General features: G+C 35.5%; 1 protein-coding gene across 1 annotated transcript in view; it reads left to right on the forward strand.

The window, feature by feature from the left end:
• LOC134664067 (uncharacterized) overlaps nucleotides 1–18,353 on the forward strand; it is an 83,434-nt gene that overhangs the window by 19,681 nt on the left and 45,400 nt on the right. Inside the window, exon 2 of the mRNA XM_063520656.1 lies at nucleotides 6,663–6,799. Within this exon, the coding sequence (XP_063376726.1) occupies nucleotides 6,665–6,799 (135 nt within the window). The 5' untranslated portion in view covers nucleotides 6,663–6,664. The remainder of the gene's footprint in view (nucleotides 1–6,662; nucleotides 6,800–18,353) is intronic.

Here is an 18,353-nt window from a genome sequence, read left to right on the forward strand (position 1 = left end):
GGAGCGCTATAAAAGACGGCCACCAATATTTTCCGAACATTTTTCACTTTAGTTGTGAGTTTCGCGTCGTTGGATTCGGTGAATATTGGTGATGGCGACTCTTTCATTTCCCTTGGATAGTCGCCTAGAGTGGATAGACACCATCACGAATATTCGCCGAATCCCTATATGTGTGGCCGCACCCTTAATTAGCATGAATTTAAATATTCTTTATTGTTTTAAGTCTAATTTATGGATCTATTTTTATTATAATTTCTTTAAATTGAATAATATCCATGTTAATTAATATTAATATGAAGTTATTATTTAGAGTTGTAGACATTATGCGTGTCCAGTATGTAAATTCATGACAAGCCTTACAAGATATTACGTGGGAACACATTAAGGACTGGACCTAATATAGAAGTGGCCACAATGCGTATTTAGCCAATTGTAAATTCGCAAAATTGTCAGCTGATATTTTGCAAACCAAGGATCTGGGTGGTTAAACACGCTTTTTAACGTAGGTAATAAAAAAATATCTTTGTCATGTTGATGGTCTAGTAAATACTTTGTATAAAATTTTCAATTTTATGGCACACAATACAAAACTTAGCATGTGTGATATTGTGTTGGTACTTTACAACGTATAAAAGGTAGTCAATACTGACAACCAATATCGGTTATTTTTGATTTTATTTCTAATACGTAGGTAGGTACCTAATGAATAGTAAAGCTTCAATTATTTATGGAACTTTATACCAACCTGGCGGTGTGTGTTTAGAACAAATGAATTTATAACTCTACATGTAAATTGATAAGTAATACTATCTTCACACATGAACATAGATACTTACGTCTATCATAACTGTAACCTTCACCGGACCAAACTAGTGATGCATGGGTCTACAATTAAAACCATTTGTGAACGGAAGTGGGTATCTGTGTGCAATTAGATGTTCCTGCTAAATATACACTGTTACAACATTTTCGCCTGAGGAGGTCCGCAATCTATAATATAATAAAGGAGTATTGCCATTTTTTGAAGCCTTGGTCGGCGCTCACGGTCGTTTAAAAAGCAAAGTTTAATAAATATGTATTTCTGTCTGCAGATATAGAGTTTGTTACTGCATATTTGTATTCTCTACTCCGGAAATCAATTCATATTCCAGAAATACGTATCCCTGCTTAGATGAAAAATGATTCCTTAGCGTGCATAATCTCGTGGATTTAAGACATCATACATCTAAAGTACTTACAAAAGGTCCACCGATGTACAGTTAACGTGGGCGATGGTACATATTAGTGTGCTACTTCACATTTGACAGTTCCGCTCGTGTTCTGATTGATTGCGATATAATTCGAATTCAATTGCGGCCTGTGAGTTGGCGTTTGGGCTACGATTAAATGTAATCGTGTCGACTGCGGTATGCTAATTTGTAGTTATGGAGAGATTATAACGATCTCGAATTTTGCCGTTTGCTTTTCTGTTTCTGTAAAGGAATACCTAATGATTATTACTGTCCAATATGTATATAAGTTAAATTTTCAAGAGAAATGTACCTTAACATATCCCAAACCTACTACTATCATAATAATACACTGCATCATATATGTAAATGTAAGTAAGTACATATATTATTCTCGTACAACGGTCGCATGTACTCAAACTGCAAGAAATTCTCTTTCAAGTTCAAACAATCCGCCACTTACCTCGTAAGTGTCAACATCTGTAGTGAATCGCATTCAATAACCCTTACTTCCTTGAAATGAAGTCTACAATTGCAATTGTGTTTGGAGTCATCAGCGTCGCCCTTTTGCAAGAGTTAACGACTCGGCAAAGGGCGCACGCGCAGATGTCGCGGATGCGCGGGCGTCGCGACACGCCCCCATGGTGGTGTTTAGTCGAGGCCACAAACATATTTACAAGCCAACGTTCCAAATATATTGATGCTTAAGTCCTTTCAGTAGTCTGAAATTGTTTTTCTTCTATTCCCTCGTTGCTGAGGATGCATTACGATCGTTTTATACCCACACATTATAGTTAAGAACTAAACGATAAGTGGGTTATATCACGTAGGTATGTGCTGATCATGATTCTCGCAAGTATAAACTTTGACTTTTTAAATTTTTAAAAATAATTTTTTTTTTAAATTTAAATAAAATTCAAACTATTTTTGGCCTGACATCAATAAGCTTAAATTCTAAGGTAAAATATACGACTTATAATCATGCAAATTTGTAGTACCACCGACGACTTTCTCAATATATGTATTACCTACCATTATTCAGTTCTAAACTCATTATCAGCGAACCAAATTTCACAATAGACAGAAGCGTGACATTACCATCGTTACACAGTTAACTGACCATTCGTAAGCCTTATTCTAACTACAAAAGGTCTATAAATGCTCCGTTAAGTCTGCTACTGTTAATACGTGACGCCACAAAAACGCCGTAAAGCGCGTCAAGATGTGTAGCATTAATTAGAGATGAATAGCGCCCCGCGGGGTGCAGGTACCCTGTTCTTAGAAGGGATGTCCATCCCTTATGCTATGCGGTGGAGTATGCGTGAAGTGAATTGTATCAAGTGTCACATGGTAACACTTATCTTATTAAAGTTCTGAGGTCCTAACGCGATTAACGTAAATCGAAATTTCGTTATATAGAGCGGCAGACAAAGACATGTCGATCTACGTTATTTTGAATATTTGTTTTAACGGTAACAAGAGGAGCTATAAGTATGTAATTATAATTTATAAAGAAAAGAAAAAAAATGTCTCCTAAAATTGCAACTTTCATATAACACTAACTAATATAAGTACATATAACATTAAGATTAGCTTATTTAGCTTTATTAACTCTAGTCGTTTGTTCTGGCTTGGTTGTTGTGAAAGGCAAAGTAAGTAGATAACGGAAATTCGATCCTTTTCTAAGAGCTTAGGGTAAAATATTCCAGGCAGTGATAATAGAGGCCACAATATTTTCTTTTATGATTGCAACGACCTTCATACCCTTTTGTTTTACTAAACAATTGGTCATAACTTTATATTCAACGCATTTTTAGTGTTCCGTACAAAACTTTGTTCACGGAACACTTATTTTTACTTATACTTCGGGTGCCAATGTTTTTTTTAAATGTCTCGGTTCTGCTTTGTCAAGCGATTTCCTTTTACAGAAATAATAAACTAAACTATAGTTATATAATATACTTTTATTTCAGCGATTAACAGATAAATAAATTTAAATTACTAAAAGACATAAACAGGAATATAAAACTAAAACTAACTACAATTAAAATAACTAAAACTAAAAATTAAAAATACCTATCAAAATTTGGTGCCTTCGGGAGGGTGCCCAACACGCAGGCAGCGTTCCCGCGCTAGATTGCGATGGCAATTCTCTGCGCGAGAAAGCTGCCCGTGCGGTTATATAATGTAATTATAACTCTTTGTTTTATTATAAATAATAAACTATTACTCATACGTGACACATATTACATGTATTTATTTCTATAATTATAGGCTACTATTATCACATAACATTCTCGTTTATCACTATTTACCTTGTGACAACTGGCATACTTCTATTGTCCCGATATAAACTCATAAAACAAACATACACATACATTAAGTATATTGAACTACATCTATATATATTTCGAATACCTTGCAAAATGAACGGAACAAAGAAGTAGAAAATGACTGTACTATTGTCACAAGCAACTACTTATTTCCTTTCTTTTAGTTCTAGTAGAAGAGCCGGCCGCAAATCAAACAATGTCAGAGCGGCTACCGCCAAAACCGAAATTCGCAAATTGCGGGGATCTTTCTCTTTTACTCCAATGAAGGCGTAATTAGAGTGACAGAGAAAAATCCCCGCAATTTGCGAACTTCGATTTTCGCGGTTATAGCCCAGTTTTTTACTTTGGCTTTACGACTCGGCTATTTTGTAATTCAGTCAGTGGAAATCAGAATGTCAAATCTTATGTAAAAATGTTTTCCTGCTCAAATACATAAAAACTATAGACTGACTTTTAGACAGGTATATAAATGAATGCTGCTATCTATGTATCTTGAGTGGCACATTTAGGTACTGTGATTGCATTTCTTCTAAAAAGTATTTGGCGCGCATATGTTGATTCCATCTAGCGACAATATTTTCATCGGATACTGCGCAAGCGGCTCCCCCTTTTTAGGGTTCCGTACCCAAAGGGTAAAACGGGACCCTATTACTAAGACTTCGCTGTCCGTCCGTCCGTCCGTCCGTCCGTCCGTCCGTCTGTCACCAGGCTGTATCTCACGAACCGTGATAGCTAGACAGTTGAAATTTTCACAGATGATGTATTTCTGTTGCCGCTATAACAACAAATACTAAAAACAGAATAAAATAAAGATTTAAATGGGGCTCCCATACAACAAACGTGATTTTTGATCAAAGTTAAGCAACGTCGGGAGTGGTCAGTACTTGGATGGGTGACCGTTTTTTTTTTGCTTTTTTTTTCGTTTTTTTTTGCATTATGGTACGGAACCCTTCGTGCGCGAGTCCGACTCGCACTTGCCCGGTTTTTTTGAATTGCCTCACCGAACAATGCCGGACATGTTATTTTGATTTAGCTCGATTCCTAAGTGTAAAGTTAAGATACTGTCGACCATATTTAAACCGTGCCTGCGCCGGCGCCGGATGCAAGGTCATTTGATCCCTAACATGTGCGAATTTACACTAGAACCAACCAGAACGGATAATATCATATAAATCCGGGGCAGGGCAGTAAAATTCTTTATTATTATAGCCATCGTCATGTTTATGACAATTAAAATAGAGCCAAGGTGAAGTTCTGAGAATTTAAACATGTTATAAAATTTTACAGAAAAACAGGGTACACCCACGTTTTAACTGTAACATAGAGTTAATTAAAATAAAAATGAAAGTCTGGAAAATTCATGACATTCAATAAATAGTGATCATGTTTGTTTACTTTTTAAAAGAATCACAAAATTCACAAAGAACTGCAGATTGTTGATTGTTGGATCTTACGAGTAGGTACCTACTTTTGTGGCCTCATTCTACACCAATTTGTCAATTGTCACTACAGACAGACAGCCAATTTACTGTAGATTTGAGGGTTGACCGGTAACAAACAGTCGTTAGATCTAGTAATTTACGCGATTGTCGAAACGAGGCGACACCTGCGTAGATACCTATTTTTACTTGTTCAAAACGCTACACATTTTAGTTTTATATTAAACAAAGTTAAGGAAGCAATTTATTTATTTTATTTTATTTTATTGATCAAATAAGTAACACAGCATTACAGTATAAAACCAAGGCACTGTGAAACTACAAAGTAAAAGAAAAGACAAAGAAAAACAATACACATAAAAAATTAAATTAACTAAACATTAGATTTGGGCGACGACGTAACGGCGTGGCTCCGTAGCGTCGTCTGACTCGGCGTAGGGTTGGCAATGTTGACCTTACTGTGGGACTAGGTCGTTTTGTGTAAAATTGACGTATAATAGTTAGTTATTTTGAAACGAACCTAAAACCACAAATCCGCAAACGTTTGCCAAATAAGTGTAGTTGCAACAACTCGTTTAAACCAAAAGAGAAGTAAAATATGTGTTAAAGGGAGGTTATGCCGTTTTGGTTCTATATCGCAATCGCTTTCGATCGCGTAATGTAATGATGTGGGTGACCGGCGAGAGTAGTTCAAGGTAGTCACCACCGCAAACACGGTAGCTGTACGATAGTTCACTTTATCGAATAGTATCATGTTAAGTGTATTTGTAGTCATTCTATCTCAGTTAAAAACAAAATGTCTCAAAAGTTTGCTAAAGTTAAGGACCATCATTATTGAAGTATTTGAAGCGTCCCTAAAATGGGGAGCTCTTGTTTGAGCTACGTAATGTGTACTTAGGCTTTTTTGACATTCAATAAAGATAGATTAAATATGATCGACCGATATTAATTATTACTTTATAAGCAAGTAGATAAGAAGTTTACTACACAATGTTACGGAAATGTCTAAATGACCAACTCTAGCAGTTAAGTGCCTACTTAATAATTTGTTTAGCCATAAGTAATCTTAAATAGATATAAATGGTGAAAAGCAAAAAGTACCTTTTAACGTAGCTAATAATTTTGGGGTAGAAATATCAGGCAAAAATCAAGTGAAATGGCTGTAGGTTTGATGCGATATGTTCGATGCCTAGCTAGGCAGCGCCGCTATATCCTGTTAACTTGTTACTAAGTGCTTTATTTCTGGCACGCTTTCCTCATGTTCTGCAACCTCTAGTTTCTGGGAAAGCGCATTCTTTACGAATCAAACTTGACTAAGTAGAGTACTAGATCTAGTAGACTAGGTTGATGTACTTAAGGTGGATTACGTTAAAATCCGTAGATTAAATTCAGGCATCGCGTTTACGCTCAATTGTTATAGTACCTCGAAAAATTTCATTTAATCACTTACCCCTTAATTCATAATTTTATTATTAAACTTTATTTAAAAAAATAATGATTCTTTTTAACAAATGAAAATGTAATAATTTGACAAACGATCATCAACTGTTTGTTAGATTGAACACATGGCTGTAATCTATGAATAATGCTAGCAATCACAAGTCTACTTCAGCAATATGCCGTCTTTCTCTTATCGCTCAAACGCGCATCTTTGTTTCCAGACATGCTGAAGCACGTGGCGGTGTCTCCGCACCGCGCACGCGCGGACTCCGTCAGCCTGGCCTCATCGGCCTCTTGCTGCAGTCTCGGCTCGCTGGACCACAGGCACGACTCCGTTGGAGACCTCTCGCAGAGGACGGTGAGTTACAGTTTTCTGCCAAATGCTATTAAGATGTATGTAACGTACTTAGCCTGTTTTGGGCCAGTTTGAGGCCTATCATCCCTATTCGTCTTATCTTATGGCGTGGCCTGTGGGTGAGAGAAAGCCTTTACCCAACATACTATTACTACAACATACTTAACCACTGTATAAGAGGATACGTGATGAAACAACTCTGATTGTTCAATTTGCAAAACACATGATGATCTGAAATATGTAGTTGTATGGGTACTTTTGCGTAATACCTTCATTAGTTGCTATGTCAGCCCTATCAGTACCTATTATATCATGACGCAATAGAAGAAAAACATCAAGTAATTGACTACGACGACAATATGTTCCTATCTTCCATCAGCATCATTAGAAAGCTAAACATTACTTGGAAATAATGCAAGACCTCTGACTCCAGCAAATTATGTAAAAGTAAATCCCACATTTCCTATAGGTACCAGTTAGTATTACGTTTGCTCAAATGATTTATATTGTTTACGTAGGTATGTAATTATGTACATATGAGGAAATATCGTCACTACTTACTTTCTTTCCATGTAAGAAGCAAGTTATCCCACAAGGCCTTGACCACGAGTAAACTTTGATGCAGGAAGCATTATTGACTTTTAAGGCCAATATTTTTGATAGTGCGTTATCGGTGTTTGTTTAAAATGAACATGTTCTAAGTAAATATTAGTTTCCTCCCTTCTTGGCCTCGATTTGTGATATATCAGCTCACTAAATTTCATATAGTTTCCTTTATTATTAATTGCGATGAATTTATTCCCGTATATTCTTTCCATTTGATATGGCATATTTTTGATGCCATTGATATTAAGAAAAAAACGCTTACCTATTTCTGAAAATAAATTGCTATCCTGCTTAGGTTTCATATTACCCGATTTTTTGCTTTAAAATTATGTTTATCAATCTAGGCAATAGCACGAACATTATCTCAGTGCCTTGCGTGCGGTTAATCACTAATTAGTTTTCTAAATTAATATAAACACATATTAAGAAATCCTGGGAAGACTGCATTGTGTGAATTTGCATGAAACTCCACAATAGTTAAATTCTATTGTGTGGACAATAATTCACAAAGAATGAGAACAATTGGGGAATTATGGAGAAATACCTCGGTTTGAGCCGTGGTGTGTTTTGAAATGATTATATGGCTTGGTCTGTCATCGCCCGCCCTGTAATTTAATATCTGCGTTTGCCTATCTTCACAATTCCACTGACATCCTATTGTGTTCGGAATAGGTACTATTCGAAGTTATTAAAGAGTTCTATAACAATACAGAAGGGATAAATATTCACGTGTAAGTAAAGTACGAGTTTCCCTATGGTTGCGCTATTGCGCAGTCTAAACGAATCTTGACGGATATAATTAATCTATGATTTGTCTGAAAATTAAGTACTTAGGGACTTTGTTTAAGTCTGATATACTTAGCTATAAATTTCTTTCAGGCTTTACATTTAAATCATCCAGTCTCTTCTTAAAATCATTTTAAATACGACAAGCAGTAGTTAAAACTTTTATAGACATCTTGGCAAATTTAATGTCATCACAAGTTTCGTGGTCACTTATCTAATTTTGCTAATAGACTAGTCATTGGTTTAGGCTGCTGCGACTGTCTTTTGTCTTCATTTGACATTGCACCTCAAAATTAAAGCTCACTAATTAAGCGACACTGACATTCTGCATTTATCTTATCTTCAATTTAAAGAGAATAAGTGTATAAACAATTAAATTGCAACTTCAACCAAAATACAGTGTAATAACACAATACAGTGTAATACAGTGTAGTGTGTGTGTTAAGTCCATAATTAGATGTTTGTTTATTAGACGCTTTATTGTTGCTAATGAGTGATGGCCGAGTGAGATAGAGAAGATTTCTCGATTGTTCAGCTCGGTATGGTTTTGAACGCTCTGTTTAGATTAACAATGTCCTAACTACGTATGATACTTGTACATAGTTGCTACCCATTATCTTTAGAAAAGTATCTCCAAACCATCGCATGCAATAGGTCGTAAGTCACAAAGTACGTTGTATGGCAAAATGCTTTTTTTAAGCATACGTGCAAGCGTGGGAGCATTACAAAACGATGGGATTTGGACAGATGGTCCGAGCACGTGTACTCAGTGCATTTGTTTTTCAAATATGTATAACCACAATGGGTGCTGTGCTAGTTTACTTTCCCTGTTGATTTAAGTTAGGCTCTGTTTGGAATTGTCGGCTGATCATATGCATTACGGTAAAGACTGTATGTGTATACGGTATGACTGTTGATATGATAGATGCTTAATTAAAAAAATGTAACTAGATTTTTTATACAGAAATATTTACTCCATCCATTTCAAAATAGCGCAGCCAATCATAGCCATAGGAGTTGAACCTTTTTTTGGCCATTCTCCAAAAATTGTTTTGTTATCCAACAAAATTGTTTCTAAAAATCGCATATCAAATATTTCCATCATAGGTATTAGGTAAACATTGACCATACTTTTACAAACTAAGTCCATGAAACTAAGGATGTGATTAAATCGATTTAAAATTTAAACTTCCTTGTACTTGGTTGATTTAAACTTATTTTGTATTATGCTTTAAGTTTAGTCGTAGTATGCGCACATGGCGTTGTCGCTTCAGGCGTCTGACCTTTTTGTAGACATCTTATAACTTACACATGTGCAATCTGTGCTAACCACTGTCATCACTGTTGCCTAATTTACTAATTTAGTGTTTTGTTACTCACAAGCTATTTATAGTACATAATTTAGCTTATTCTGCCTATTGTTTAGGTTTATGGTAAGTTGCACGGCGATATTATGCATGAGATGACGCACGGGTTCTATATTCGAAAGCAAGTAATCTATTGCTATCAAATTTTTAATCTAGCTAAGTATGTTTAATTTTTAAACTTTGTATGTACAATTATATGGTATCAGATTAAAGAAAAAACTTAACTACTTTATTAAAATGTTAGGTACAAATAAGTAGTTTCGTTTAGCAAAACGTTTCATTTTCTACAATTGGTGTTGTACTTAAATATTACATGTTTTTCATTCTCTTAAAAGCAAAAGTAAACGTGTAGCATAGTAAAATCCCGCAAGGCAATACCTACTACACCTGTATCTTGTTATCGATATTTTCCTTAGAAGTATTATCAAAACGACAAGGAAAACAACACATTGCCCGCAAATAGAGACCATGATTAATCTTACATCCTCATCGAATCATCGTGCCGCATGCACTATTGCATGACTGCTTTTAAAACATGACAAGTATGTAAGTACATAGTAATGCATCTACTCAATCAGTAGGTACGGTCAAGGATTTGATTTCTGTACGATTTTTTACCTTATCAAACAGTAATATGTAATATGTATACAGGGCGTCCCACGGCTATGCCACATGGAGGGAAAGTACCCTAAATATTGTAGATGGAACATTTTACTGAAAGAAGACATTATTTTAATTTAAAAAACAATTTAAACTGCATACATAGATTTTTAAATAATTACATGGTTGAACCGGGAATCGAACCCGCCACACGAGAAAAAAAATCATCTGTAGCTTTATCATACCGATCGAAAGGCTTGATCATAAGGATTATTTTTTGCTAAAGAACATAGTGTCAGAAACAAAAGAAAGACCATGAATTTTAACATTTGATGTGAAATTTAGCGAAATAATCTAAAGAGTGCGGCTTTGTATTCAACAGAATGAGACTACATTTTGAGCATTTGATAAATTAAATTGATTAATTTTTAATTAAAAATGTTAAAATTCATGGGCTTCCTTTTATTTCCGACACTATGTTATTTAGCAAAAAATAATCCTTATGATCAAGCCTTTCTATCGGTATGATAAAGCTACAGGGTGATTTTTTTTCTCGTGCGGCGGGTTCGATTCCCGGTTCAACCATGTAATTATTTAAAAATCTATGAATGCAGTTTAAATTGTTTTTTAAATTAAAATAATGTCTTCTTTCAGTAAAATGTTCCATCTACAATATTTAGGGTACTTTCCCTCCATGTGGCATAGCCGTGGGACGCCCTGTATAGCTTTCCACCAGAGAAGGGTCCTTATGTTTCCCAGATGGAAAGCCAAATATACCTATGGGAGTACTGATGGCTTTCATATACTGGTTATTGTGACAAGTGAATCGTTTTATCGAGTGACATTATACATATATGTAGATAGAGATTAGATTATACCATCCATTAATACATTTAATACAAAGCAAGTTTCAAAAGCGCTTGATCACTCATCATTCTCTAGTGTTACCTATCTATGGCCCTTTCATTCCGGATCCCGAGGATCTCTTCTATCCCTTATCAATGAAGCGTGAATCATAGCATATTAATTTTACTACATATCTCTACAGATAAAATATTTGCTTCATGACACGCGAGTTCATTTTCCCGCCACTAGATGTCGCTTTTTACAAACGACAATGGCACCCACGCCCCCGATTTGCCTTTCCCATGGTTTCTTAGATGATTAGCACACCACGCGATCGCGGTATCGACAATCATGTGAATTATCAGGCCGTTCATTCTTATAGCTGCGCGTGGGCAAGTCAACCTAATTCTTCGCATAACCAATGTATCTTGATCCTTAGATTGGTTGTAATTCTGGCTTATCATAAAGCTGTTTTACATTGGTTCTTTCGAGTCGTTAACTGGTTTGCGTTGTCAAGCTATTGGAATGGAGTGTTAGGTTAATTTTTGTGTTTTTGCTTGTTAATGTGGGCTCCAGATATGTTTTCCGGGAAAGAGAAGAATGTGAGATAATAATTTTAATAATTTGTGTCGAGACTTTCTCATTATTGTAAATATAGAGATTGAGCTATAAGTACATTTATACTTACTACATAGCCGTTAATTATTGATTGGTGATTGCATTATACCTATGCCTTTAATTAAACATAACATAGGTAATTCAATTACATGTTTTATCTAAGCATTATTTTGAGGATTTAAAAACACAATAACTTAAAAATTTGTATCCTGCGTTTTCGCACAAAAAATACAACATACGAATTGAGTACCTCTTCCTTTTAAAATATTGAAGTCTGTTAAGATTGCATTAAAACACCAAAAAATATTAAACAATAATAATTATACAACAGCCTCGCACTTTTAAAATGTACTTACCTACCAGTACCTTTTAAATAAGCTAAAGAGCTTCAAAAAGTACCACTTGCGCTAACCATACAAATCGCCAAACTGTTCGCTTCATTTCTCTCACATAAACCCACATCTCCCACTCTGAGATCCTTAACCGATGCTCTAAATGCCATTTTAGTAACACTTAGTAGCGTTAAAATCTTGGAGATGTGCGCATGCCGATATGATACTTAAGTCGGTAGAGTAAGGTTTAGTTTCGTGAGAGAGTTAGTAAGTAATGTCTAGTGATGTGACGTATGAATTTAGTTTGAGGGATTATTTTGGATTAAAAAGGTATTCATTTTTCTCACTGAACATTTTTCCGGTCTAATATGCGCACGAGTAGGCATTTAGATATATTATGACAGTATAAAACATGATAATATTCATTCTTTAAATTCCTGATAATTTCTTTATTATGAAACAAACAGTCATGCTCAAAATATACTTTCAATCTCTTTTCTTAACTTATTAGGTACCTAATATATTTGCCTGAATTTATCGCTAAACACATTGTAGCACGAACAAAACTTTAATGAGTCTATGATTAAATATGTCAAATTTTTTTACTATATTACCTACTTTCCCCATATTCCTTATATTCCGGGTAATATGTCCGCATCCCAACACTAGTGACGAGATGAGACCGCCGCGCGCGCCGGTTCACACGGCAACATGTGCATCCTGCGGCATTGTTCGGTTTATTTTTCTACATCACCCATTGTTTGCCGCGAAATGCATCTGGGCCAGAGAAATATACAAATTTAGAGCGTTTTGTAAGCAAGTACCTTAATTTTTTTGTAAGTCGAAGTGTATGTGTCGTATTTTTTGGAATGTCCCAACGGAAATCCGGAAAAAACCGTGCTGAGACAATATTGCGAAAGATTTTATCAAATAGGTATTGCGATTTTGAATCTTAGTAAATTTTACCAATACTCCAATATAAACTTTAATAAAATGATAGACAAAAAGTTTCTTTCTGAAATTACATAGAATATTAATAAGACTACTGAAGACTTTTGCGTTATCATGATTGGCTGCGCTACTTTTTATTCAGCTCAGATTTTCAGTAAATTATTATACGTATTTATTATACATTTATTTCACAGATTTTCTTAACTTTTCATTAATCTTAAGATAAATTCATGTAAATACGAGCGTAATGTTATTTGACAAGTAGTCAAGCATTCGTACCTATATGCCCTTGGTTGTCAACTTTTCACCGATCTCACATAGAAAGCCGACCGGAAGTGAGTCCTTCCTGCGCCCATTGATCACGCAATTAAGCCATAACCTATCGCTTCCGGTGTAAATAAACAAGCGCCGGCCATTGTCGGGTGACCTTTCTCCGGCTCGGCAACATGGAGCCAATCTGCATATGTATAATGGAGAGCGATGGAGGAAGTCTGCGGGGTTCCTGATATGATAGGACCTATGTTGCGGAAGGAAAATTCTTTCGATACACAATTTAAAGTTTAATGTCTACTGACTTCTGAACGGCGGATTGTTTTACCCAAGCAGTACACTGTGATACCTACCTGTGCTAATTGTCGGGAAGAATAGACAAATAGCAAATATCACAAGGCTTACAGGACTCGAGTTGAGTTTTCTTCTTTAGTTGTTTTAGTTGTAGCTTTATGTAGTTTTTAATTTTAGTTTATAATTGTTTTTTTTTTGTTTATATTACATGTATTTCTTGTTTGAATAAAGTTTTCTTCTTCTTTTATTATGCATGGATTAGTGGTTAACCATAATCGTTTATCTAAGTCTATAAAAAACACTTACTTATAACGCAACAGCGTGCATGTTATCCATGTGCTTTGATCCAGTTCCAATCGCTCTGCTATGTAAATTGTGCTCGTATAAACTCCATGCCGAGCGGGAACTTACAAATTACCTTCATAACAAACAATAGTAACGGCACCGCACCACCCACGCTGTACGCGGTACATATACGATACGTGTAACGAGCAAAACAAAAGCTACCGTATCAAATGAGCCACTCGCTCACGCACGGTGTCATCATAGAGGATGCTCGTGCGCATTGCACAGTTTAACGCGCAAGCAGTAAATTAACCTCTCGTCTGTGTACCTACTAACTATACCTACTACAATTCTACTGTGTAGAATCTTGACCGAAATTGTACTTCTGTTTTTATTTTTTTCTGCTTTCTACAGCACAACCGAGGTTTAAACCCGTGATAAAGGGTGTCCCAGATGTAAAGAGACAATTTTTAAAGTCTCACTGGCTGAAAAAAATATTCACAAGAAAAAAAGTTTTGATGTCATGGTGTCTATGGCTTTGCTATCTGTCATTTAAAGTGGGAATTTCGTTAGTGCATGGTAATTTTTCAAAATGAAACGTCAAGAATATGAAGTATTTGCTAATAGAGTTATTCTATTTTATGAGTCTCACAATAGAAATGATACAGTAAAACACTTTCTTCATGAAGGAGCTAGACGAACTAGTATATATAGAATAATAAGACGTTACGAAAAAACGGGTGAGGTTCGTTTTAGGAAGATTCCGGGCAGAAATAGGACAGTGACGGTACCTCGAAATGTAAATCGAGTTAAATCGATTTTTGACAAGACTCCTTCAACTTCCGTCAGAGTAGCTGCGGATAAATTAAAAATATCGAAATCGTCTGTTGCCAGAATGAAGAGGAACGATCTAGGTTTAAAAGCATACGTGAAACAATCAGCTCCTAAATACATAAAGGACCAAGAGGAACGTGCTAAAAGAGGGTGTCGAAGAGTTTATAACAGTCAGCTGAGGAAAGTGCTCGTTATTGACGATGAAACTTATGTTCCGGCGGATCCCAGCGATGTTCCTGGAAAGCAGTATATCCATTCAACCAGTCGCAAAGATCTGAGTTACGACCAAAAAATTGTACCAAGAGCCAAATTTTTCACGAAGTATTTAGTATGGCAAGCTATCGACGAATTTGGTAATGTTTCCGAGCCATACATATCGTCAGCCTCTATGACCGCAAAGGTGTATCTGAATGAATGCATTATTAAACGGTTGATACCATTCATAGACAAGCATCATTCCAGAGATCAGGTTATCTTTTGGCCGGACATGGCAACGTGCCACTACGCTACTGAAGATACTCGGTACTTAGAGTGTGAAGAGATCAACTTTGTACCTAAAGAAAAGAACGCTCCAAATGTACCACAAGCACGCGGTATCGAAATGTTTTGGTCCCTATGCAAAAAAGAATACAAGAAACTATCAGAAAAACCAAAATCCATAAAAGCTTTTAAGCAACGGTGGACCAAATTGTCCAAAGAAGTGGCAGCTAAATCTGGAACAGCCGTAATGCGTCGGGCCGCGGACAATCTTAGAAAAATTGCTTTTAAAGGTGTCGTGGGCGCAAATTTAATATAAACATGATAATTCAATTAATTTTGTTACAACTTTCAACCAAAATAATTACTTTAAATGCTTGCTTTATATTAAAAAATTTAACATAAATTTGTCTCTTTACTTTTGGGACACCCCATTATTTTACCCTCACCAACACATAAAAGGTTAATATGTAAAATTATTGGGGGTTAAGAAAATGAACGCGATAACCGCTCTCGACTTCACAGAAATGTGAGCTTTCGTGGGCTCAATTTTTCACACTTCAATAGATCAAATATCAACAATCAAACAACAAATGTGTCCCATAGCCGTCACTGTCGCCCACTATCCTCTTAATACGGAATTAAAAGTAAAAGTAAAATTTTCTTATGAATTTTTACACTGATACTAAAATTAAATACTTATTTCAAATAGACCCAAGGGTCCCACAATGGATGATATACAATTTAAAACGCTCGCCGTTAATATTATTGTAAAAATTTTTAATGTGTAAGTTCTGTTCGTTTCTATAATAATTGATATTTTAACTAAGTAAAAAAAAAAACAGAACATGATAATAAATAATTGAAATAACAGGTACATTGCTTCCTAAATAAGTCTTTGCCAAAATGAAAAGATACTGCGTTTATTTGTTAACTGTGGCGAGCCCCGACCGGAGATAACGAAATGTAATGATCTGGGCAATCCGATATTTGTCTTTATATAACCGTTATACAACTTTATTAACGCCAGTTGGAAAGCACTTTCTACTGAACGTTTCAAATGTCAAAATGATTTTCATTTATTCTCGCTTTGTTTTTTAATAATAATTGAGGTAATCAAAAATAGTTACTCAGCTTTTGACAAGTAATGTAACTAAAATACTTACATTTGTTTGAGATGTGGCTTATATTTTTATCCATATTAATCAATTACGACTCGCAATTTTTTTTAGTGGTCTAATAACTCAGGTTTTTATTTTTGGTACGCTTGAAGAGCCGCAAACACCTACAAAATAACTGCACGCGGCTTGCGTCCCGTCCCGTTGTTTGCCGATCCCTGTTGATGTCTATAGAGACGACGATCAGATAAATAAGTAGGTATTTAAATAAATAAAAGAACTCAGCAACATATGAGACCCAGTCCCAGAATGCCTAGCCAAGATGAGGCCAGTAGTTACACAGATGAACACGAAACTTCATGCGCGTGACTCAATTTCAGGTCAATTATTTGAATTATTTCCAAAAACCGTTACATTACTTGAAATCCTTGCGAATAAAATTACTAAGATTAGATATTATTACGGCGGCTGCGTTCAATTTACAGGCACGCATGCCATAACATGCATGCTAGGGCTATTGAGGTCCATCTGCGTGCAATTGGTATATCTTATATTAGAAGATAAATGTAAGCTCTATCAAGAAATTATTCCGATTACGGAACATTCGCCTCATACGAGTAAATAACCGGTTAAACCTGGAGTTACCATGGTTACCAATACAATTTGACACGGGGTTGACGGTTAAACCGCTTAACCCCGGGTTAAAGGGATGGTGCAAGTGGGCCTTATCTAACTGACTTTTTGTAGATCTTATGTTATTGCACAAAAGGTTTACCAATGGTCATTTACGTTAGTCATACGGTCGAGTTCACAATCATGTTGTTAGAGGCGTGTAAATTTATTTTTGGGACGTTGTTTGTAAAGATGTTTGTGAACTCGGCCGTATTAGTACATTTAAGCACAATGCACTTATTGCGTTTTGTTTCCGAGCATGTGTGCGTGCAGACACAAGTGACATGACATCACGTAGTGATGCGCGGATGACGCATCAGTGTGTGTTAGTATGGCAAGGGTCTTCGGATCCTGGAGCAAATCGATTGGCGAGGCACATGTAGTTTGACGTCATGTGTCCTGGTCATGGTTGTTGACCAAAATACTAATTAGTGTATTATTTGACTATAAATTAAGATTCACATTATAGAAATAAGTGTTTTCTGATTGGTTCTTTACTATTATAGACTAATCAATTTTTATTTCCTAAGACAGGTGTTAGCAACGAATTGGTTGACTAGGAGTAAAAAATGTATGCCGATAATAAAGTTAGATACTAGATATTTAACAGTTGCTAAGAAATACATAAAATCTACAAATAACAAGATTTTAACACAGAAATGCACGTGTTACTCATGTTAGAGTGACTAACGACTCACGTTTTTATGATTGTGCCAAGAACTTTGATCAGGTGTTAAATCTATACGTTTTATGAGAAATGTAACTTGCTTTGAATTATGCACAAAGAAGCTTATTTCCACATGAAAATGAGTGAGTTATGACTTTCTTTCCACAAAACACTGCCGTATGTGTTATACCTGCGTAAAATTGTGTGAATTAGTTTAAAAACAATATGAATACCATCTGTTTATATTAGTAGAAACAGACGGAAGTATACGAAAAAATTACATTAGCATCCGATCTAAGGGTGACCTCACCACACTATTCGTCTTTTCTTAGATTTTTAGGATTTTGTGTAAATAAGTCAATAAAATAAATTCTATTAAATTAAGTTTCATAAATGACCACATCAACATTGCCATCCGCGAGAATCTCGGAACAAACTATCGCTTCCGTTCATAAAGGCAAATCTTACGGCATGTAGTTGCAAGTTTACAATTTACAACATACTTATAAAAATAGTAAACATTCTCATTCATTAAAACATTCTTATTTATTCGATAAACATTCACATTGTAAGGAAATTCTGTATTAATGACTACAAATTACGCATTAGATACGCAATAGCTCAATAGTAAACCGTAAGATATCTGTTATCGCTAAATATAAACATAATACATGTTAACGGCTCCTTTGATCAAAAGAACCGCACAATGGTAACAGTGGTAACCCAGTTGCAACTCGTTCTTGGAACAGATAGTGTATCGAGAAAAATAGCTGCATTCAGTACAATACGGTGCAGTAAAATTAGGGTCGATCGATAAATATAACGTAGGTATAT

The sequence above is a fragment of the Cydia fagiglandana genome, chromosome 4 (assembly GCF_963556715.1).
Source record: "Cydia fagiglandana chromosome 4, ilCydFagi1.1, whole genome shotgun sequence".
NCBI lineage: Eukaryota > Metazoa > Arthropoda > Insecta > Lepidoptera > Tortricidae > Cydia > Cydia fagiglandana.